The sequence below is a fragment of the Protopterus annectens genome, chromosome 3.part0, assembly GCF_019279795.1.
Source record: "Protopterus annectens isolate FY-2018-M chromosome 3.part0, PAN1.0, whole genome shotgun sequence".
Taxonomy (NCBI): domain Eukaryota; kingdom Metazoa; phylum Chordata; order Ceratodontiformes; family Protopteridae; genus Protopterus; species Protopterus annectens.
In genome coordinates, this window is record NC_056731.1 from 1617376383 (window position 1) to 1617400022 (window position 23640).

The 23640-nt window shown below is 45.3% G+C and overlaps 1 protein-coding gene across 1 annotated transcript in view; it reads right to left on the minus strand.

Moving 5' to 3' along the window:
• UBR5 (ubiquitin protein ligase E3 component n-recognin 5) overlaps nucleotides 1–23640 on the minus strand; it is a 3965620-nt gene that overhangs the window by 1064837 nt on the left and 2877143 nt on the right. The window contains exon 37 of the mRNA XM_044065648.1: nucleotides 4516–4639. Within this exon, the coding sequence (XP_043921583.1) occupies nucleotides 4516–4639 (124 nt within the window). The remainder of the gene's footprint in view (nucleotides 1–4515; nucleotides 4640–23640) is intronic.

Consider the following 23640-nt stretch of genomic DNA (forward strand, 5'->3'; position numbering starts at 1 on the left):
CCAAAACAATCTGTCCGGAGGAGCTGGTCTTAGAATTTTGTTAAGTTTTAGGGGAACACACTCAGGGGTATCACTTTCCAGCCACACCTTCCTGGTGGCCAAGTCAATAAGGCAGACCCACAGGGGTTACCACCCAAAAAAAAGAGAGGCTTGAGCAACGGACTTAAAAGGTCCTTATCATCCTGAAAAGGGGGGGGGGGTCTGCTGGCCAAGATCCCTTGTGGTGCACTAATTCAGGAATTTCACCAAAATGTTATCTTCCAGAGGGGAATGGGGAAACCCTCTATTATGTTAATCTATGTCCAAAGTGAAAGACTCAGTAGGGCAGACAGTGTTCCTTCTCTTGCAAGTCCTCTTTCTTGGATTACTAGAGGGGATGTATCAAACTCCTCAGGGGACTCATTCCACAATGGAGCAGTTTTCTTAGCATCATTACCTTTGTTCTCATCATGGTAAGCATGAAACTCCTGAGGCAAAGAAGGGTGGGTGTCCTTTTCTGGAACCGACACTGAAGTTGTCTGAAATTCATTTCTCAGTGGAGAAGTTATAATTCTCCTAACTACAGGTTCAAAGGTAAGTACTAGGCTAACTGCCCTTACAGGCTATTTTAAGCCTAGCCAATTTTTCCCTTCAAAGTTGAGAATTAAACCGTGTACCTTGCAACAGTGAGATAAACACTTTAACCACTATGCCAATCTCTTGTATATACATTTTTATTACAAAGGTGAGAATTAAACCCTGTAACTTATGTCCGTGAGGTAAATTCCTTAACCATTATGCCAACTCCCAACCTTAAAAAATGAGGCCACAATGGTCAGATTTGAGGAAACACTAAATAAGCCATCTCTGAAATCAAGAGAATGGATGGCCTTAAGGACGGCACTGGTGATGACACCTTGAAAGTCAATGTCTCAGACACCAAAAAGGGAACCATGTGAGATGGATCTGATGATGGTGTTGAAGAATTGGCATCAAGGTGCCAGTCCAGAGACTCACTTGACTCCATGAGTCCCAGCATCAAGTGTGGCAGATCTGAAATCTCGGACACCAAGACAGAAATAGCAGTTGGACCCAAGGAGAAATGTCAGTCAGTTCTAAAACCACTGGTGCTGTAGCATGGACCAGAGAAGGAGCACAAATTGGGAGGTGAAGGGTCAGCCGATCCACCCTTGAAACAGAAAGGGATGGGAAGACGCCCATATCTACCTGAGCCTACAAAAAGGCCCTCATCATGCAATCCCAATCAATTTTTAATCTATTCTACAAGGACCATTAGGAACACTGCAAAGAAGTGAAAGGAGGCAGAGATGGGAAGTGAGGCAGTTCCCTCTTGGGGGATGTTTGCCTAATTATCCTTTTGGGTGACTTGTTGGTGATCAGTTTCAGATATGAGGCTGACGGAGCTGAAATAGAAGGTTATCCCCACATGTGTAAGCACACAAATACACACATGAACAGAAACAATTCAAAGTAAAATTTCTTGTAATCATTTCTATACATCTTTACTCAGCTGAAGTTACTTATACTTGCTGACACAAAGAGGCAGACCCAACTTCAATGCAATAACATTCAATGGTGAGGATGTAAATACTGACACTGATGATTCTGTAATGGGGGAAACAGCAGCAAGACTGCAGATGTCCTGTTGGAAAATGCAAGAGGTAGTAGGATTGGAGGACACTAACATCAGTCATAGACTTTCTGTTCAAATTCATCCTCCTACACTATCCTAAAATGATAAAGATATTACAACAAATGGATATATGTAAACATAAAAAGATTCTGAAATGGCTAACAGTAATGATGCTACATACAAATGCATGTCCTGTGCTATAGACAAAGAGTTGCTATCCTGCATTGCCAGCAAGACCCGCAGCTTATCAGGACAATGATGCTGATCCAATCAAGGAACTCACTTGTTGAAGAAGTGCATGAAATAAGAGAGAGGATAAAACACTCCAGAAACAAACCACATAAATTTTACTTGACAAATATCTGCTTGCAAAGGTGGGTCTGCTAATTACCTCCCAACACATTCAAATACAAAACATGCACAGAGTACAGATGACGTGAAAGAATATAATACAAAGAAAAAAACTAATATTAGAGACTTCAACAGCATATATTTTCCTTTTAAAACAAAGCTCTTTCTTGTATTTTATTCTCTGACGACATGGCCACTTCCACTGTTCTATGTCTTCTAGGCAAGCCTCAAACTGCACAACTCAGACATGACTACTTAATGACACCCTTCCAATCAAAGTGACTGAGGGTCAACAATTTTATACACTGAATGGCACCACTGTACAAAATCACTACATGCCATTTATCGACAGCCTCATGATCAGAAAAAAATGACACCAGGTATTCAATATGCTGCTCAATGTAGCAGAATCAACACAGGCTGACCTAGATATAAAATACTTCACTGATTTTGAAATAACAACCATAAATTATATGTACCAAAACTTCAAAGTTGACATCGAAAAAAGCTGCCTTATGTTACTATATAAAAAGTCTGGAGACAAATTCAGGACACAAGACTGCTATTTGACTACAGCAACAATCCAGATTTCATTGACAGTGCAGCAGTTGGTATCACTTATTTGGCCTTCCATCAGAAGTCAACATACCTCTTTACGAGCAGATTAAATCACAAATGACTGCTTCACCCGATCCAATCATTACATTTGTGACAGACAACTACATTTCCAGATGTGTCCATAAATACAAAAATGTTCCAAAAAGCAACATGTACAACCTAGTTTCCCTACACAGTTCTGAAATATGTAAGGCTTAAATATGGCACAATTCTTGTGTGGTCAAAGCATAGTAGAAGCGTGACACAGGAGCCTCCACAATCATTCTGGATCAGGCACAAGTAATCATAACTGATGTCTTCAAGACAATCCAGATGCAAGTTGACAGTGAAGACAACTAGCGACAAGCATTTTTTTACAGGTTTCTGTAAAAACATTTTGCATTATGTTTTACCTTCTACAGCTTCAAACTGCAATTGACAGCAACAACACTAATTTTTTAGCTATTTTTCTTGTGCATTACACCACTAAACCTGACCATAACATTCATCAACTGCTGAGCTGCCGTAACTTCTGATCCCATGCACAGGACACGTCCCACTTAGCTGTAAACATTCTTTTCTATTTACGGTATGCTATATTAGCATTACTGCAATGTCAGGAAGGATGTTCCTAGTTAGTACAAATGAACTCTAAGCAGTGTTTTATGTATGCGAACAACACAGCTCTCTTTTCTATTACATACAGCTTCTCACTGTAGATGACATATTGGTTGCTGGATTAAACTTCTCTTTTAAGTATCATTACACTGCTATAATTGCTTTTTTTTCCGTATGACTTATGGGTGGGTTGCCAGTAAGCAAGACATACTTTTCAAATGGTACATCATAACATTGACATGTCAATGAGGTGCAGTTCGATGATCTGTTTTTTTGGTGAACAGCATTTCACATGCGCTTCCCGTAATTAGTCATACTTTGATGAAGTGACATTTCATTAGAAGTTATTACATTTTTTTTTTTTTTATTTAGCTCATCACTAACCACCCTACTCATACATACAAAGGAGAAAATAGTGGCCTGAAGGATCTCCCTTCAAAGTCTTGATTCCTCTGTCCCAGATCCACCAAGATGGTAACCAAACCAAAAACATTCACTTCAAAAATATGAAGCACTGTCATGTCTCAAAACATCAACGCCCTCAACTATGCCATGAGTTGCAGCCAAAATTGACAGTATTGTACTGACAGATAACTTTCCAGTAACTTTTTTTCATAACACTCCCCCAACTGCAAGTAAGTAAAAGTGCCAAGATAAGCATTTATTTATTTACCTGTTCCCAATTTAAGCTTACTGGACACAAATGCCCCTTTGCGGGCATGACCCAGGAGCACTGTCTGGTTGAGAGACTTGCTCTAAGTCCTGCTTACCTACACATGTATGCTCTTCATACAACTTTAAGCTTAAAAATGGAAGCTGAGGGAATCAAACTATGGTCAACAGGAACAGTCCATTAACAGCAGAGATTTACTGTGCTGCCAGACAAATGGTGGAAACAAGTGCGTCGTAAACTAACAAAACTATTCCTTAATCAAATCTTTGTACAAACTTGGCCATGTAAGCTAAAATACGCAGCATAACACACTTATTTTAAATATCAAGTGAATTACTTCAATTACAAAACAGTAATTGTATAATCAAATCAAAAATATAAAGCTTAAAACCATATGACAAACATTCAAGTTTAAGGAGGTGCCGCCAACAAAGTGAAGCAATACATCTATACACAATTAATGCCGAAACAATAGGTCACAACTCTAAAATACTGAAGACCAGCTCCATTCTCAGTATTAAGTGTTTTTGAGCAACATCTGAAAATGTTTACATTTGAAGCACTTAAATTTAGTTATTACAACTACACTATGACAATAAATATAAAGTCCCCACAGCAAATAGTAGTAAAAGTCACCACATACCTCTTCAACATCAGCTGATACTATGTCATCATGCTCCTCATCTCTACCTCGAACAGGCTGAGATTGGCTGATCCTTCTCTGCTGAGGATTTCTAATGATGTACGATGACTGGGACTGACTGGAACTAAAACAATGCAAGTAATGGTTACCACTGTGGTTTAATCAAAAAATGCAGGCATTTCTAGAGAAAGCAAGTTTGCTTATTGACCTTATCAAAGGAACCTCTTTTTTTTTGCTTTAAATAGGCAACATCTTTGCAGGAAAAAGGAAACATTGTAGCAGAAGTACTAAATAATTTAACTGCTACCTGTAAAACTGGGTGACATGTTTTGGTGTGACAGTGATTGTGATGAACCAGCAAATCTATCAGACTGGAAGGAGCCAAAGGCAAAATGGTCAAAAGGCTAAATGCTGAAGTGCAAATACAACAAACAAAGCCAAATTCAAAGCAAAAGTTAAGACAATGGTGTTTGCTGGTGGCATGTACATAATACCCAGTGGCAAAAACAAGTGAACATTTCTGACACTAAATGTTTAGTCAGAACGAATACAACCTCCTGAAAACAGCTCAAACTTACTCAAGTAAACCTAATCAAGAAAATAAGTATTTATTTGTAAATATTTTTCTCTCTGGCCCTCCATTGAAAATGGCCTCCTACTCAGTCCGACTTCCCTGGTAATCAAATGCTAATAAAAAATAAATAAAAATAAAATAAATACAAAGAAGACACTCTTGAAACAAGCAATGGAAGCCGCCACTTCCTTACTAGTCTAAGCTTTGAATACAGCATTTTCCAATAGGCAGTAGGTTGCATGACGGCATTGCATAAAGCGGCTAAGAATCCACCTGGAATAGGTTTGCCTGGTGACTGCTAGCACTCTACCCTCAATAAAGGTTTGTTTATTGACTGCTAGCCCTCCCCACCCCACCTCCCAACAGCAAAGGGGATGAACAGCTGCCTAGCATCATAAACTTATCTTTTCAACTTCAGTTAACAATGGAGATAAAACAATACTACCAAACTACGCATCCAAGGTGCAGGGGAACTCTCCCTCTTTCTTATGGTTTACACAGTGGGGAAGAAAGGAGGGTGGTGAATGAACTGATTCAGACACAATTCAAAAACTATTTAGAGTTGGAAACACTGGTTGGTTCAGTGAGAAACCTGAGACTATGGGGTAAAAACAGAAATGACTTCCTAACAGATGAGGAACCCTAACTCCAATATCCTTATAGCAAAGGATAAGGCCACCAGAAAAAAAGTTCCAAAATATAAACTTCAATACTACCAAACTAGTGGATTCTACTTGGAGAATGGACCCTGTTACTACAGTTCAAGTCCCATGGAGAGAAGGTGCTATTCAAAGATAGCTGAGATGTAACACTCCTTTAAAGAGTTGCTCAGTCATTCGATGGTCAGTCAGAATCTTACAATGGGTAGAAACAGATGACCTGTGGACCCAATAACTGAGGTCCAAATAGCACAGGTACATCAGACAGGGTCAATATAATCAAATATGGTGTCACTAGGTACTGTTCTCCCCAAACAGAGAAAATCTTCCATGTAACAAAGTGATTTTGTCTGCTGGGAGTCTTCTGGGTAGATGCAAACCATTTGTGACCCACTTCATAAGGACTATTAGGATGAAAGGGTCTGCAGCAGCAGACAGGTCCTAACATGGAAGTGCTTATTGCTCGAATTACAGGAGATCCCTTTGGACAAAACCTGCAAAGTCCCTGTACTAACAGGGAAGTGAGAGCCTCAAAGCACCCTTCTTGGCCACCATGGTGTGACAAAAATCACCTCCAATCCTTCTTCCCTGAGCTTTATGATAAGGCATGCAGTCAGCAAAATGACAGAAAAATTAACAGGATCTCTTATGCCACATTATGGAAGATGCATTCACTGGGAATGCCCTCCAAACCCACTCCAACAGGAAAAGACAGGGAGAACTGTATTAGTTCAAGTAAAAGAACAATCTGTGGAACACCACACTTCTGGAAAATCTAGTCAAGAAACATTAAGGAAAACTCCACCCTAGAACTCAAAAAACATATTTTTTTCCATTGTATCTTTGTTTTGGGGCTATTTTAAAGCCTCATAATCAGTCCAAGTGCTTTTTATAATTTTAATGTGTTTCTCTCAAAATGGTAGATGATGGGGCCTGCCCTGGTAACGTGATCGTATTTTCTTGCTTTCCTTCCTTCTTCCCAGAATACATTTCAAGTCCTCTTTATATGACTCATACCAGACATAGGGAAGTGGTGCTGTTTTCTCATGCCATTAAAATATAATGGCAGGACTATGAAGCACTGTCATCTAAACACACCTTCTGTAAAAGAGCTGCTTCTCTGTTTACCTTACTGAGTCTGCCAGAGCTTGTTCTATGCTATAAATAGCTGTTAGCTACTTGCAGCAAAAGAAAGCAGATAAAAACAGTTTTTTTGTAAGAGGAGTCTTTTGTAGTCCTAACAAACTTGATAAACCCTCCCCCACACTCTCATGCCGAGGTGTGAAAACTCTCACTGCAGTAAATAATCCTTGCTGTACATGTACAAGTGACAAGTAGTTCTAAACTTAGTTTGTCTGATACTTCCCAATGCCTTCAGTGGGAGGATTTTTCTCTCTCATGAATGATGCAGACTTAAAATGTGCTTTACTAGTTCCTCAATTATTTCTGTCATAGCCCCCCCTCTTTTTTTTTCTATTTCATATTTATTTATACTTTGGTGACCCGGAAAGTGAACTGGTCCCAGGACCCCTTTCAGCCACAACATAAGCTACACTGGCAAAGATAGTAACAATTATTAAATGCACTTAATACAAATAAACAAAAAATACTGACAGAAAGACATTGACCAAACACCTAGCCACAGGGGCGGCTCGTGGCATAGGGCTGCCGGACTGCAGCCCCCTCAAAAATAAAAAAGAGAAAGAAAAATGAAAAATAAAAAATAATTTATTTTTCGAAATTCGCAGACTTCGCGCATGCGCAGTAGTTCGGTCTATGCGCATGCTCAAGGCAGTCCGGCCGTCCCCATAGGGGGACACAAGGAGACGTCTGTGCACTTTTACAGTGCACAGACTCGCCAGGATTATGGGTCGCGTCCGGACTGCAAGAGCAGCAGCAGGGACTCAGGACAGAGCATTAGGGATCTCGTCGGGAAGGAGCATTAGGATCTCGTCGGGCAGGAGCATTAGGATCTCGCGGGTCTTTCAGTATTGCGCGGGAAGGATGTACGTTAGCTGGATATATTCAGGTAAGGTGCCTTTTAATTTACAATGTTTATTTGTGTATGGTGCTTATGCTTTACTGGTGTGTGTGTGTGTGTGTGTGTGTGTGTGTGTGTGTGTGTGTGTGTGTGTGAAAATGCCCCAGGTGCTTATGGTGGTGTGGTAGGGAATGCCTCAGGCTTGAACCCTGTACCCTGTATGCAGGTGTTAAAGACTTGAGTTCCCTACCCACCACCATTTGTAAAAAAATTTCAGATTTTTGCCTCATATTCGATCTGATCTGTTCCTCATAATATCTGTGGTTTGTAAATGTTGCAATGCTTGATATTTGATGGTGTAGTAGTAGCATTGTTGCCTCACAGCTGCAGGTTCTTGGGTTTGATTCTTGGCTGGGGTTCCTTCTTTGTGGGGTCTGTATCTTCTCCCTGTGTTTGTGTGGGTTTGCTTTTGTGTCCTCCCATGTTACAAAGACATGTCTGCATTATTTCTTCCTGGGCCTCTGCTGAAAATTGTTTATTTGTTCCAAGTCAGACTGTCCTGATTAAAAAATGTTAAATAAAATTGACAGGCATTTGAATTTCAGACTTAAGGGTTTCTGAATGTTTAATTCCTTGCATATTTGATGGTGCAGTGGTAGTATTGTTGCCTCACATCTATAGGTTTTCTGGTTTGATTCTTGGTTGGGGTGGCTTCTGTGTGGAGTCTGCATCTCCTCCATGTGTTTGTGTGGATTTGCTCTGGTGCCCTGCCATTTTACAAAGACGTGTCTGCAGTTTTAATCCCTGCTGAAAATTGGTTTTGTTCTGTCCGCAGTAAAATTGACAGGCATTTGAATTTCAGACTTCAGGTTTCTGAATGTTTAATTCCTTGCATAATTGATGGTGCGGTGGTAGTATTGTTGCCTCACAGCTATAGGTTTTCTGGTTTGATTCTTGGTTGGGGTGGCTTCTGTGTGGAGTCTGCATCTCCTGCCTGTGTTTGTGTGGATTTGCTCTGGTGCCCTGCCATTTTACAAAGATGTGTCTGCAGTTTTAATCCCTGCGTCTCTGCTGAAAATTGTTTTTGTTCTGTCCGTAGTAAAATTGACAGGCATTTGAATTTCAGACTGCAGGTTTCTGAATGTTTAATTCCTTGCATAATTGATGGTGCAGTGATAGTATTGTTGCCTCACAGCTATAGGTTTTCTGGTTTGATTCTTGGTTGGGGTGGCTTCTGTCTGCATCTCCTCCCTGTATTTGTGTGGATTTGCTCTGGTGCCCTGCCATTTTACAAAGACGTGTCTGCAGTATTAATCCCTGCGTCTGCTGAAAATTGTTTTTGTTCTGTCCGCAGTAAAATTGACCGGCATTTGAATTTCAGACTTCAGGTTTCTGAATGTTTAATTCCTTGCAGATTTGATGGTGCAGTGGTAGTATTGTTGCCTCACAGCTATAGGTTTTCTGGTTTGATTCTTGTTTGGGGTGGCTTCTGTGTGGAGTCTGCATCTTCTCCCTGTGTTTGTGTGGATTTGCTCTGGTGCCCTGCCATTTTACAAAGACGTGTCTGCAGTATTAATCCCTGCGTCTCTGCTGAAAACTGTTTTTGTTCTGTCCGCAGTAAAATTGACCGGCATTTGAATTTCAGACTTCAGGTTTCTGAATGTTTAATTTCTTGCAGATTTGATGGTGCAGTGGTAGTATTGTTGCCTCACAGCTATAGGTTTTCTGGTTTGATTCTTGGTTGGGGTGGCTTCTGTGTGGAGTCTGCATCTCCTCCCTGTGTTTGTGTGGATCACCAGAAAGGAGAAGGGGAGGTCTAACAGGGACCACTGAACTGCAAGTGTCCACTGCAACACTCCTGTATGAAGACGCGCAACTGGAAGAGTACTGATCGTGGCCGCCATTGACTGCAGTGCTCTTAACACTGCCTCCGCTGTCAGTAAATGGGTCTAAAGAATGTGTTAAGACGTGTAACCTCAGACTGTGTATCCTAACATAAGGAACACCCTCGTTTGTAATGTGTCCAGCTGTGTCCCGATGAAATCAAAAACCTAAATCGGGAGTACAGCAGATTTGTTCATGTTGATTATGATGCCCAACTTGTTGGCTAGCCGAAGGAAGGAGTCCCTGGGCTGACAAAGTAGAAGCTCTGAAGGGGCAGTAAAGAGCCAATAGTCAAGGTACAGAAAGACCTAAATACCCTGAAGCCAGCCTCAGGTGAGCAGCTACTACTGCCATTACCTTAGCAAACACCCGAGGGGCTGTGGTGAGACCAAAGGGAAGGGCTCGAAACTGATAATGATTGGCTCCCAGCTAGAAGCGGAGGAATCTCTGGGAACGCTTGTCCATCTTTATGTGGTTGTACACGTCCTGGAGATTGATCGAGCACATCCAGTCTCTGGCCTGCACATAGAGCAGGATAGACTGAATCGTGATCATCTGGAATTTTGTCTTGGTTACTGACAGGTTCAATTTGGAGAGATCCAAGATTGGTCTGAGGTCCCCCGTCGTTTTCAGTACTAAAAAGAACCTGGAATAAACTCCAGATCCAGACTGGACTAGGGGGACCGGATGGATGACTCTTTTCCTTAGCAGTGAATCTATTTGTACTGCTGCTTCCTCCTGTTGCACTGGTGGGAAAGTCTGGAAGGGCTTTGTTGGATGGGGAGATTCCTGGAACGGAATGGAATATCCTATGGATATGATGTGCAACATCCATTCATCTGTTGTTATGAATTCCCATGCTAAAGGGTGTAGCGACAAACGGACCCCGACTGCCTCCAGAGATGAATACTCAGGCAACCCCTTAGGGCTGCTGCCCGGGTTTATCTGAGAAGGGTTCCTGGGACCTGAAATTCTTAGGAAACCCCCCCCCCCCGCTTCTAGAGTGGCATCTGTCAAATCCCCCTCTGCCTCTGGGGGAAGGCGAGTCCTGAGCATCCCAGGAAAATGCCAGAGACTTGTGGAACCACATCTTCTTTGGGCCTTGCTGGTTCCTGGAAAAGTACCTCTGAGGCAGGGAGAAGTGGATCCCGACAGCAGACAGTATCTTCCCATCCTCGCTCTGCACCAAAGTCTCTGACTGTCTTCCCGAACAGGGAAGAACCGTCGTAAGGGGCGTTGGTAAAAGATGCTTTTAAGGGCTTCGTGAATTGACATAAGCAGAGTCAGGCGTGACGCCTCATGGCAACGCCTGTCCCCGCTGCCTGTGCGTATCCCTCTGTGGTGTGGGAGAGCAAATGCATGGACGTGTTGGCTACTGCTTTTAGGGTGGCCATTCATGCATCGAATGTCTTCCTGTCCTCTGCGGACATGGACCCTGGGGTCGACTCCGTGATTTCTTTAACAAGATCTCTTTGGAGTCAGATGATGTGCACCATATAGTTAGCTAAAGCATAAACTCTCTTCCCAAAGTGATCCAACGCTCTTGACTCATGGTTAGGAGGGTGGACCGTGGAGCTCTCCTGAGTAAGCTCCTTCTTGGTGGCCGTCGCCACCATCATAGCATCTACAGGGGACCCCTTGTGCCAATGAAGCTAGTCTGAGGGGGAACTCAAAACCTTATCCGAATGTTTAAGAGTTGGCTCTATGGAGTCCGGCTCCTTCCAAGCCCTAGATGTTAACAGTTCTACAAGTGGATCGGCAGGAGGGGACACCCAAGAGGTAGATGGGCCCATGTCGAATGCCGCCAGAAACAGACTCGTTCGAAGTTGGCTTTGGGGCGGACCACCCCCCCCCCCCCCGGTGGAGAAGCTCCTTGATGTCTCCAAAGGAAACATCCTTGGGAGGTGACCTTGGAGAGCCTCCCCCTTTATACAAGTCCGTGTCCTCTATGAGGAACTCTGGTGGAGAGTCCAAGTGCCTCCTTTTACACATATGTTTGCGGGGACCTCCTCAGGGGGACTATCTGGGGAAACCTCACAAACGAGCTGTCCCGAAGGCGCAACTACCTGGGGCATTATGAGCACGGGCCGTCCCTGAGAGGACAAGATGGCCGGGACCACACAGTGCCAGGGTGGTCGGGACAGATTCAGAGGACGAGATGGTCTGAGGTCTTGACCTCGTGAGAAACTTCTCCACCACATCAAACGCAGAAGGGGAATGTGCCTCCTGGGAAGAAAAGATGGAAGCCACTCCCCCTTGTCCCAACAGCGGAGTCGGAGCTGAGACGGATGCTCCTCTCAAACAGGCTTGGAGCAGAAAACACCCCCTCTGATCTGACCCCGAGTCTGCAGCTTCCAAGAGCTCGGATCCAATCCCGTCAGATGCAACAAACTCAAGGCACCAGCCGGCATCTAGGTACAGGGCACCATCAGCGCCGACCCCTTAACTCCATTCGCCTTCAGATCCAATGACTTCAAAACTGCAGGTCAGATCAGAGTAGGCGTAATAGGACGGAAAAAAGGCTGGAAGGAAACCGCTCTGGAGGGAGAAGGCCCCTGCAAGAGCCCCATCTGTAGCTGAGTGCGGATAAACCTCTGCATCATCTTGTCCATCTCCGCTTCCGAGATGCTCCAAGTGGAGCAGGAGGACGCCGCCAAAACTGGACAGGAATGCCAGTGGGGGAAAACCTGACTGGAGACTGGCTTTGTTGTTCCAAGGGCTCAGGTGAAAGCCTAGGAGTCACAGACCTGGATACAGGCTTTACTTTCGATGGTTGGCCGGCCTGCCACAAGCGGTCGGGGGATCACTTGCAAAGCCGGTCCTTCTTAACCTGATCCCCTTCCCCGGACCTCTTGGCGGGAGTGTGAGTCCCAGAGGCAGGCCGGGGAAGAAGACAGAGCAGCAGCTGCTGCTTTCCCTGCAGGGGAAGAGGGTACCGGAGTTCCAGGGGAAGAGGGCAACAGGCCCTTAAGGATCAATTTGTCCCATCTGTCCTTAAACCCAGCGCAAAAAGGACAGGAGGACTGGAGGTGTTCAGCCCCCCACAGACACACACACACACACGTGAGAAAGAGAAAGGGAAAGGAAAGCCTACCCCCCCCCCTCCCAACTAAACAAAGAAACCCAGGGAGGTACAGAAAAGTTCAAGAGAAAGGAAAAGTCAAGAGGAAGCTAAAATAGAAAAAAAATATAAGCTTACAAATACTGAAAGAACACGCTGGAGCACGGACCATGCTTGTTCACTCTCAGGTGGCAAACGAGATCAGAGGGCAGAAGGGATACAGAAGGACATTATGGGTAAGGGAAGGAGCATGGAGCTTGGAGCTATAGCTGGAAAATGCGGCCAAGTCGGATTTGATGCAGATCCAAAGACCTACAGGTTGAAGCTTAAATGAAGTGAACTACTTTAGATCAGTAGATCTGTGTTGTCTGTCACTATCTGGTTTAACCTATGGGTTATCAGAGCAGACTCAGACCTGACACTGGCCAAATCCTTCAGACTTCAACTTGCTGGGCTTGTCCTCCCTTAACCCAATCCCCCACTCCTCAACTGAACTCTCAGATCGCGTTTGCGCCATCTAAAACAAGCTATAAACTTCACTACTGCCATACAGGAAAAGGACAAAGGACTCCAAGAACAAAGGAGAAAGCAACCTCCCTTGCTCGATCATCTCGGATAAAGATGTTCAAGAAATAAAGGCAGGGATGGGGGATGCTGTGGGGGGATTGAACCAGTGCATTACTTTCATATCCAATGCTGTTTTCTCAGTCTAGCTTCAACTTGTGGAGCAGAGTCCCCAGCCACATGAAAATCCTCAAAGGAACAAAGGAAGGATAGTCTGCAACATAGTGCAGCCAAAGTAAGCCCTGTATCTGGACTAAATATCCAGCTTTCAATGAGAAACAAAGGTGTGACAGCCAATCCAAGTAGCCACTACACAAACTTCACCAAAGGACATTCTGGAAAAGAAAGCCACAGAAACAGCTACAGATCTAGTAAAATGACCCTCAGGTTTGCCAGGCAGGTTCTTGCCTCTCAGGGCATAAGCAAAAGCGATACAGTCTGACAGTCATTTGGATAAAGTCACCTTCAACACAGGTCTGCCCAATCTAGATCTCAAAAGGAAACAAACAATTTTACTGGACTTTCTAAAGGTCATGGTCCTGTCCAGGTAAAATCTCAATTGTCTATGCACATCCAAACAATGTAGAAAGTATTCAGCCTTGTTCAAAAAATTTGGAGAAAACACAGGAAGGTGAAGAGAACTATTGGGATTACTCTCTGAGGCCACTTTGAGCAGAAGAGAAACCCTATCTTTATGAAACACCTGATAAGGAGGAAAAGACTCAAGAGCTTGTAGCACTGAAACTCTCCTAACTGAGGTAACAGCCACCTAAAGCAAGGTTTTCCAAGAAAAAAAAAATGTCAAATCTTAAGTAGAAAAAGGTTTGAAAGGAGAACCTGCAACACAAAAGGTAAATCCCTTTGAAGGAATCATATCCCAAAAGGGACAGCACAACAAAAAATGGTACCTTTGAGAAAAGCCTTGGAAATCTTGACAGTATCCAAGGGCACATTGTCCCAACCCACAGGAAAATTAGAAAACAGCTGCCAACTTCACCTTAATCGTACAAAAAGTTAGAGCCTAAATAAAACAATTCAGACAGGAAATACAGAACCAAATCTAAGCGAGTGGAGAAGGAATTAAATCCTCAAGACTCCTCCCACATCGCAAAACATCTCCATTTACTAGAATACACCTTCACAGTAGAAAGCTTTTGGGACCAAGACAAAATATGCACAACAAATCCTCGCCATCAAGGACTCTGCGGAAACCATATGGCTAGCCTGAGGGACTGCAGACCAGGGAGGAATCCAGTCCCATTGGATAAGAAATGACATCTGGAATGGGAAAAAGAACCTAAGGGAGGTACTGCAGTAAAGGCCACAGAAAAGGGGAACCACACTCGACAAGGCCAGAAGGGAGCTATGAGGATCGTTGTCATTCCGTAATGGGCTGCCTTCTGGAGAAATTTAACAACAGGATAAGCATGGAGAAATTTCAGGAGGCAAAGCACCCAGAAGAGCATCTCTGGGTGACTTCCCTGAGAGGAGACTAAGGTATAATAGCTGCTGCACTTGGTGTTGAAAGGGGAGGGGAAGAAGTCACAACATGGAGTGCCCAGTGCCAGAAAATCCATGCTGCCACTATCAGATTCAAAAACCACTAGTGAGAAAGCAGAATGTTCCTGCTCAAGCTGCCGGCCAGTATGTTGGGACTTCTCCAGAATGTGCATTACAAGCAGAAACCACTGAGAAGAGATTGTCCATTGCCAAAACATCACCACTTCTTGACAAAGAGAACAAGAATGTGCTCCCCCCATGGCTTGATGAGATACCAGATAATGTCTATACCAACATCATAACAATGAAGAGGACATCCTGAAAAGCTTGCAATGCAAGGACGTGAATGCAAGAGGAAGAACAAACTGTGCCCTGTATAACACTAGGGGAGACCGTAACCACCACTGAATTTGACAAGTGACACACTTTTCTCAACTTTACTGGAAAGTCCATTGGATGGGTCAATAATGACCACTACACCGCAAGGGTCCAATATAGAGCCCTCATATGGTTCTTCACTTGAGGGATTAACCTTACTGAAGCTGCCATGTGACCTAGGAGTTTCAAGATCACATGAGCTGGAGGCTTTGAAAGGCAAGCACTGCTACTGTGTGGGATGAAAGACTGATCACCTTGGATCTTAGGAGCTTGGCAAATTTGACTTCACAGTATCCAAGTGGCAACCTATGAATACTAATGTCTGAAAAGGTCGAAGACTTGACTTTACATAATTAATCATAACCACTAACTGGTCACATAACTGGAGTAAGGAGTCTCAGGACATAAGTGAAGCTCTCATGGGGGCAAGTGAGTAGCCAATTGTCCAGCTAAGGAAAGACCTGAAAATCCTGCAGCAGCAGCCAGGCTGTGACCACTGCCACACATTTGGTGAGCCACCTGTGGAGTGGGGGGGTGGCAGTGCTGAGACCAGAAGGCAGGGCTGTAAACTGATAATCAGCCCCCATTCAGAAATGCAGAAACTTCCGAGAGCTCCTCTCTATCTTGCTATCATGACAGGTGTCCTTGAAGTCTATCGAGCGCATCCAGTCATCCTTCAACAAGGCAGAATGGACTGCACAGTGACCACACAGAACATGGTCTGTTTCGAAAAAAGGATTTGATTTGCTTAAATCCAAAATGGGCTTGTGGTCCCTGTTCTTGTCACCAAAAAGAATCTTGAGTAGACCCCCAGATCCCTCAATGTTCTGGTGGGACCTCTTGGATAACAAGATTTGCCAGCAGCTTCTTAATCTCTACCGTTGCCTGTTGTTTACGATGAGATGGAACATCAGGAGATGTCTGTAACGGAACCTTGGAACTTCTAAAAAGGGAATGGTATAACCTCTAGGTATGACTCAACTCCCACACATCTAAGGTGATGGCATCCCAAGTTTCTAGGTGAAGAGCCAAACAATCCCTGACTGCCTCCAGAGCAGGACAGCTGGGCAACACATCAGAGTTGCTGAAAAGGGCCTCCGAAGAAGGCACCATGAAGCCCTGATTCTGTGGATGCCCCTGCTTTCAGCATCCATTATGGTTCCCCCTCCCTGCATCTGGGGAAGACTAATGTGACTTTCTTAAAAAAAGAGAGACATTTGCCTCTTTTCTGATTCCTCAAAAACTTTCGCTGAAGGGGTAACAACACACTCCTACAGCGAGCACCATCTTTTCTTCTTGCTCACTCTTAGTGAGAGTATCCTTATTCTTTGGCCCAAACAAGAAAGAGTTATCAAAGGCAGCATCAATAAAGGATGCCTTGAAGCAATCAAAGTTGCAGTCACATCCAAGCACGGTGCCATACAGCAATGCTAGAGCCAGCCACTTGAGACATTTCATTGACCATACTCAAAATGAGCCTCATGGAAACATTGGCGATGAACAGCAACGTAGACAACAGTCTCCTGAATTTTCAGAGACTGCTGCATCTTAACATTCCTAGACACTTCAGACACCAGATCATGCTGGAGTTTAATCAAGTTGGATAAATAGTTAAGTGCCTTCAGGGCAAATGTCGCTGAGGCATAAGATTGGTTCACCACACAGTCCAAAGCCCGAGATTCTCTGTTCAGGGGATGGACCAATGAAATCTCCTTGCAGACTTCCTTTTAGGTAGGGTGGCTGCCACCACAACTGCATCCATGACCAATCAATAATTCCAACACGGCTGATCCTTGGGAGGAGCAGGAATTTTGTCAGGCTCCTTATTAATAGACTCCACCATATCGGTTTCCTTCCACACCTTCTGAAACAGTAGGTCTATGAGCTCATCCAGATGGGGACCTGCCAAAGGCGTGGATGGTCACACACCAAAGGCCTCCAAAAATACTAATTTCTTCAGAGAGGGGGACTTAGTGGCCCAGCCCATTCATTGGCAAAGAAACTCCAAGAAGTCAACAAAGCCGGCGTCATCCTGCAGAGACTTTGGGGACCACTCTCGTTCCTTGTTGTCAGTATTTTTGGTAAGAGAGACTACTCAGGGGAATCAAACTGCTTCCTCTTCCACCAGCTCTTACCTCTGACCTGTGATTTCCTGCTCCGGCAAGACAGGAGGAGAGGGGAAAGAGCAGGAAACCCTGCCAGGGGAGCAGACTGGAGACCAACCAGCACAAGCAGTTCCAAAACAGACTGATGACTGGTCACAGGCCCAGATGAGAAAGGGGATGGATGTTTGTGTGTGTGTGCATGCGCATGTGACTGTGTGTGGGTATGGCTGTACAATAATATTTTGAAAATACTTTTTGAGTCAGGATTGCAAAACTTAACCATACACTGACAAACGTCTGTTTCCTCCATACCTTGAATGAGCTATCTTTCAGTATATACTGAATTATAGATGAGTTTTATGTTTATTCAGCCTGTTTAGTTTCTTTCAGTAAGAAAATCAAAAATCACAGCCCGTCATCTTTTCCCTTTAATATTATACATTCTACCAACCTGTGACAGACTTTGGGTATATTACCTAAGATGGCATCATACGAGCAAATGTTAGGAAAGTCGCTAAAGCCGACTTTTTGAGGAATAACTGGATACAATAATAAACCTGCCTTTCACCTTACTGAGTCTTGAATATCCAGCATATGTTTTAGCATGCTATCTTATTTTCAAATAGAAGCTCTGCACTAGCCATATTTTGATATGCAACAGTATCCTATCAACTTCTACCCTGAATTTACTTATTTGCATTTGTTTACCGGGAAGTCTACTGGGCCAGGGTGAGCCCGTTTGCAGTAGAAGCCCAGGAACAAAAGCTCCAAAAACAAACATGATAAAGCTACAGAATCAAAATACAGAAATCAAGCAGTGATGGTACAAAAAAAGAAGTTATGTACTCACCATAATGTTCCATCAGAGTAGTTATACTTCATTTTTCTGCAACCTGTGGGACAGAGTCCCCAGCTACTCCAATCCTGGGAGGCCCTTATGGAAGGATATTCCTGAGCACCGCAGAGCCAAAGGATGCCTTACCCCTCGAAATCAGATCCAATTTGTAATGGAAAATGAAGGTATGTGAAGTGGCCCATGTTGCTGCTGCACAAATATCGTCCAAAGGTACCTTGGACCAAAAAGCAGCAGAAGTCGCCATGGACCTGGTAGAGTGAGCCGTAACTATACCAGGAGGAGATAAACCTTTTACTTTGTAGGCATGTGAAATGCAGAGAGTGATACACCTGGCTAAAGAAACTTTAAAAATAGCTTTTCTCAAACGCTTTGGAAAAGGAAACAAACAATTGGTCAGTCGTGCGGAAAGACTTCATTCTATGAAGATAAAAATGAAGTTATCTATGAACATCTAACAAATGGAGTATGTATTCACCTTTATTTTGGAAGTTGGGAAAGAAAACGAGCAGATGAATGGACTGGTTTATGTTTGCTTCAGATGCCACTTTAGGTAAGAAGGAAGGGTTAGTACGGAGGGAGACCATATCCTTATGGAAGACCAAATATGGAGGCACGGCAGACAGAGCTTGAAGCTCAGAAACTCTCCTAGCTGATGTGATGGCGACTAGGAAAGCTGTCTTCTTCCAGGACAAAAATTTTAAGTCAACTGAAGCAGCAGGTTTGAAAGGAGGAGCCACCAATGCCTGTAAAACAAAAGGAAGGTCCCAAGGAGGTACAGAATCCTTGACAGGGGGCCGTAACAGAAAAGTACCTTTAAGAAAAGCCTTACACAGCCTAGGAGGCGGCTAAGGCCATGTTGTCTTCACCAACGTGAAAACTGGAAATGGCTGCCAATTGTACTTTCACTGTGTAGAAACTAGCTCCTTGCTGAAAGATACCAGACAGGAAGTCTAACACCACTGGAACGGGCTGTAAAGGGATCTATTTTTCGCTGTGAGGCCCAAATGGAAAAGCGGTTCCATTTACTGCAATAAAGTTTCCTAGTGGAGTCTTTAAGAGAGGCCACCAGAACAGATTTTGCCTGGGATGAAAGACCGGGAGTCCTGGCAATTAACGGAACTGGAGCAACCAAGCTGTTAAGCTTGAGGCTGCCCAGATCGGGCAGGCGTGTCCCCGACGGATGGGAAATTAGATCCGGGCAGGGATCTAGAACCCACAGGGGAGTTAAGAGATGAGACCCAAACTTGACGAGGCCAGAACGGGACAATGAGGATCACTTTGCACCGCAGTCGGCAAGCTTTCTGAAGAAACTTTAGAATGAGAGGTAAAGGTGGATAAGCATACAGAAGCCCGGGGGGCCAAGCATGGACTCCAATGTCTCTGGGGACTTCCCCTGGTAAGGGAATCAGAGCGAAGAACTCGCTGCACTTCACATTGGAAGGAGATACGAAGAGATCACAGCAAGGCTGACCCCATGCAAGGAAAATCTCCTCCGCTACTAACCGTTTCAGAGACTACTCATAAGGCATCAAAATGGCCTGACTCAATCTGTCCACTAAAATGTTGGAGCGCCCCGGAATGTTGCTATCAGAAACTGACCGGTGGAAATCGCCCATTCCCACACTCTCATGGCCTCGCAACATAGAGGGTAGGATATGGTTCCCCCCTGCTTGTTAATATACCAGACGACCGACATGTTGCCTGACTGAATTGCAATCAATCCGAGAGGGAGGACTGAGTGAAAGGCTTCCAATGCTTAAAGCACTGCCCTCATCTCTAGAACATTTATGTGCAAATTGGTCTCTGTCTGGGACCATGTGCCTTGGATTGTCCTTCCCGAACAGTGTTCCCCCCACCTGAGTTGGGAGGCGTCCGTGGTCACTGTGGTTTGGACTGGGGTGATGCAAATGGGCATCCTTTTGATATCTCCGGTGAAGTTAACCACCAAAGAATAGATGTCCTGCAGAAGTGACTGATCTTGATCGGAAATTCCATGGGCAGGTCTAGCCAAGACCACTGAACAGGTAGAGTCCATTGAAGAACCCGCATGTGAAGGCGTGCATAAGGGAGAATAGATATGGCGGCAGCCATGCAGCCCAGAGCCTGGAGAACCTTGCTCGACTTTGAAGACTTGGAGTTCGCCATCTGAGCTATGTGGCACCTGAGATGTAGAATCCTGTCTGGAGTTAGGAATACCTTCATCTGCAAAGTGTCTAACCGTGCCCCAATGAAGTCTAGAATTTGTACTGGTCGCAAATGGGATTTGTGAACATCGACTGTAATTCCCAGTAGGTCTGCTAAACGAATGAAATAATCTCGGGCCAGACACAAGTAATGCTTGTTGGGTGCAGCGAAGTGCCAGTCGTCCAGGAATGGAAACACCTGAATACCCTGAAGCCTCAGGTGAGCCGCTACAACTGCCATTACCTTGGTGAACACCCTGGGGCTGTGGTGAGACCAAAGGGTACAGGCCTGAACTGAAAATGACTGGCACCCAGCCAAAGCGCAGAAACCTCCTGGAGCTTCTGTGTATTTTGATGTGGTAGTAAGCATCCTGAAGGTCTAACGAGCACATCCAGTCGCAAGCTCGGAGATAAGGTAGAATGGACTGTAGGGCGACCATCCGGAATTTCTGTTTGGCTACCGACAGGTTTAATGTTGACAGGTCTAGAATGGGTCTTTTTTGGCACCAAACAGAACCTTGAGTAGACGCCTAATCAGGACCGATTGGAGGGGACCTTTTCGATGGCTCGTTTGAGAGGCAGCTTTGAAACCTCTAGAGCTGCGTCCTCCCTGTGAGCGGGTGGGACATCCGGGAGGTGTTTTGTAATATTTGGAGGGGCAAGGAAAGGAATAGAGTAACCTCTGGATATTATCTGAAGAACCCAGCGATCTGTCGTAATGGACTCCCATGCCGCTGGGTGTAAGGACAATCATCCCCCGACTGCCTCCAGAGTAGGACAGTTGGGCAATCCCTCAGGGCTACTGACCGGGTCTATCAGAGAAGGGTTCCCTAGACCCAAATTTCCTGGGACCCCCTCTACCTCTGGGTCGGCGTCGATCCTGTCCCCTCTGCCTCTGGGGGAATAGCTGTCCTGAGAATCCTGGGAAAACTGAGATTTTCGGAACCACATCTTCTTCTGCCCTCTTTTGATTCCTACAGAAGGACTGCTGAGGGTTAGAGAAGCGGACTCCAACGGCAGACAAAGTCTTCCTGTCTTTTCGCTCTGGACAAGTGTGTCACGTACTGTCTTCCCAAAAAGGGAAGAACCATCGTAGGGAGAGTTGATAGCCTCAAAAGGGTCCGCAAAATGACACAATCTGAGCCAGGCATGACGCCTCATGGCTATGCCTGTCCCAGCTCCCTAGCTGCTCCTTCCATGGCATGGGAAAGTAGCCGCATAGATGAGTTTGAGACTTACTTCAGAGTAGACATTTTTGCCGAGAACAGCTGTCTGTCCTATGGTGAAAAAGACTCTGGGGGCGACTCAGCGAATTCCGAAGCAAGGTCTTGCTGAAGCCAAATCACATGTGCCAAATAATTCAGTGCACGGATAGAACAAGTCGCTGAGGAGTATACGTGCTTCCCAAACCTAACCACCGACCTGGACTCCTTGTCTGGAGGGTGGACTAAGGAACTCTCCTGAGTTAGTTCCTTCTTTGTGGCCACTGCAACCAACACAGCATCAACTGGGACTCCTTTCGACCAGGGTTGTCTATCAGAAGTGGGAGATAAAACCTTGTCAGGGTGTTTGGGGATGGGTTCTACGGTGTCGGGCTCCTTCCATGCCCTCGTGGTGATGAGGTCCACCAAGGGGTCTGCTGGTGGGGACACCCAGGAAGTAGATGGACCCGTGCCAAAGGCCTCCAGGAACACTGACTCATCCCCAGAAGGTTTTGGGGCTGACCAACCTCCCCTCTGGTGGAGGATCTCTATAATTTCTCCGAAGGAGACTTTTCGAGAGGTGATCTGATCTGGGGGAACCTTCTCCTTCATCTAAGTCAGTGTCACTAGTGAGGGACTCGGGGGAGTCCAAGTGCCTCCTTTTGCACTTGCGCTTACGGTGACCCTCTACAGTGGGACTTTCAGAAGGGGATCCACGAGCCGCAGGGGTTTCCGCGGGGAAAATGACCTGGGGATCCTCTGAACGGGCTGTCCCTGAGACAGGACGATGGGAGTCATGGCCAAATCCAGGGGGGCCTGGGTGGTATCCGAGGGGATGGGCTGAGGTCTCAGTCACTGAGAGAGAACCCTCTCCACCACTTTGAAGGCCAAGGGAGAAGTCATCCCCGGATCCAAAGCGGGGATTGGAGCCGAAGATAAGGAAGCCTGAGGTCCGAGGGAACGGATCGGATCCGAAAAGGTCGGAGCCGAAGAATCCATTCCACCAGGTCCGACTCCCTGTCCGCGGCTCCGAGAGTCACTCGGATCCAAACAAGTCAGATCCGAGGAACTCAAGGTAACAGCCGGAGTCGAGGTTGGAGGAACCGTCAGCGCCGAGCTACCAGCTCCGAAAAACCTCGGATGCAAGAGCCCCAAAGCCAAAGCACAGATCGGGGAAGGAGACATGGGGAAGAAAAGAGGCATGGAGGTCGCCCCTCCAGAGGGATAGGGACCTGGCAAGACTCCCATCTGAATTTGGGTCTGAATAAATCTTCGCATTATCCTGTCCATATCCATGTCCGATAGGCTCTGAGTCGACCTCAAGGAGGCCACTGACTCAGATCTGGCTGGTCTGCGCAGTGGGGAGGAGGGCCTCGGGTCCGAATGTTCCAACGGCTTCAGTGAGAAATGAGGAGACCAGAGCCGTGGAGAAAAGTACAGTTTTGTACCTACCATAAATGTAGATGTTCGTGTGCTCATACATCTGCAGTCATAACAGATGGGTTATCCTGCCGTCAGGCGGGTCCTCGGTCGGCCGAATTCCAAAGTCTAGGACCGGCGTCGGTTGTCGTCGCTTCTTCCCTGACGTCAGTGCGACAGGGGTATAAAAGAGGCAGCCAACGCCATTTTCTTCAGTTTTTCTTGCCCCAGATGTCAGGTGCCCCCAGAAGGAAGGCAAACATAATGTTATGCAAAGATGCAATGTTGACGAATCAAAAACAGTAGTTGCAAGCAAATACACCATAAAAGAATACCCCAAAAAGGTTATATGAGAAGTGTTTGTCATAAGGCCTGTCCTAAGACGGGATGGAGGGAGGGAAACCTGGACTGCAGCTGTATGAGCACTCGAACATCTACATTTATGGTAGGTACAAAGCTGTACTATGTTCATCGTGCATACAGCTGCAGTCATAACAGATGGGTAGAATCCCAAAGCTAAGTAAGGGTGGTAGGCACTAAGTGGAACTAGGAGGGGCTAGGATGCCCTGCAGGACTGCTGTGGCAAAGCCCGCTCTAGATTTTGAGTGTAGAGGGAGGTGATAGTGCTTGGAGAAAGTGTGCACTGAACTCCAGGTGGCTGCTTCCAAAATGTCCTTGGTAGGGACCCCCCTGAGGAAGGCTGCAGAGGTAGCTGTGGCTCTGGTGGAGTGGGATCTGATGCATGCAGGCACAGTTTTT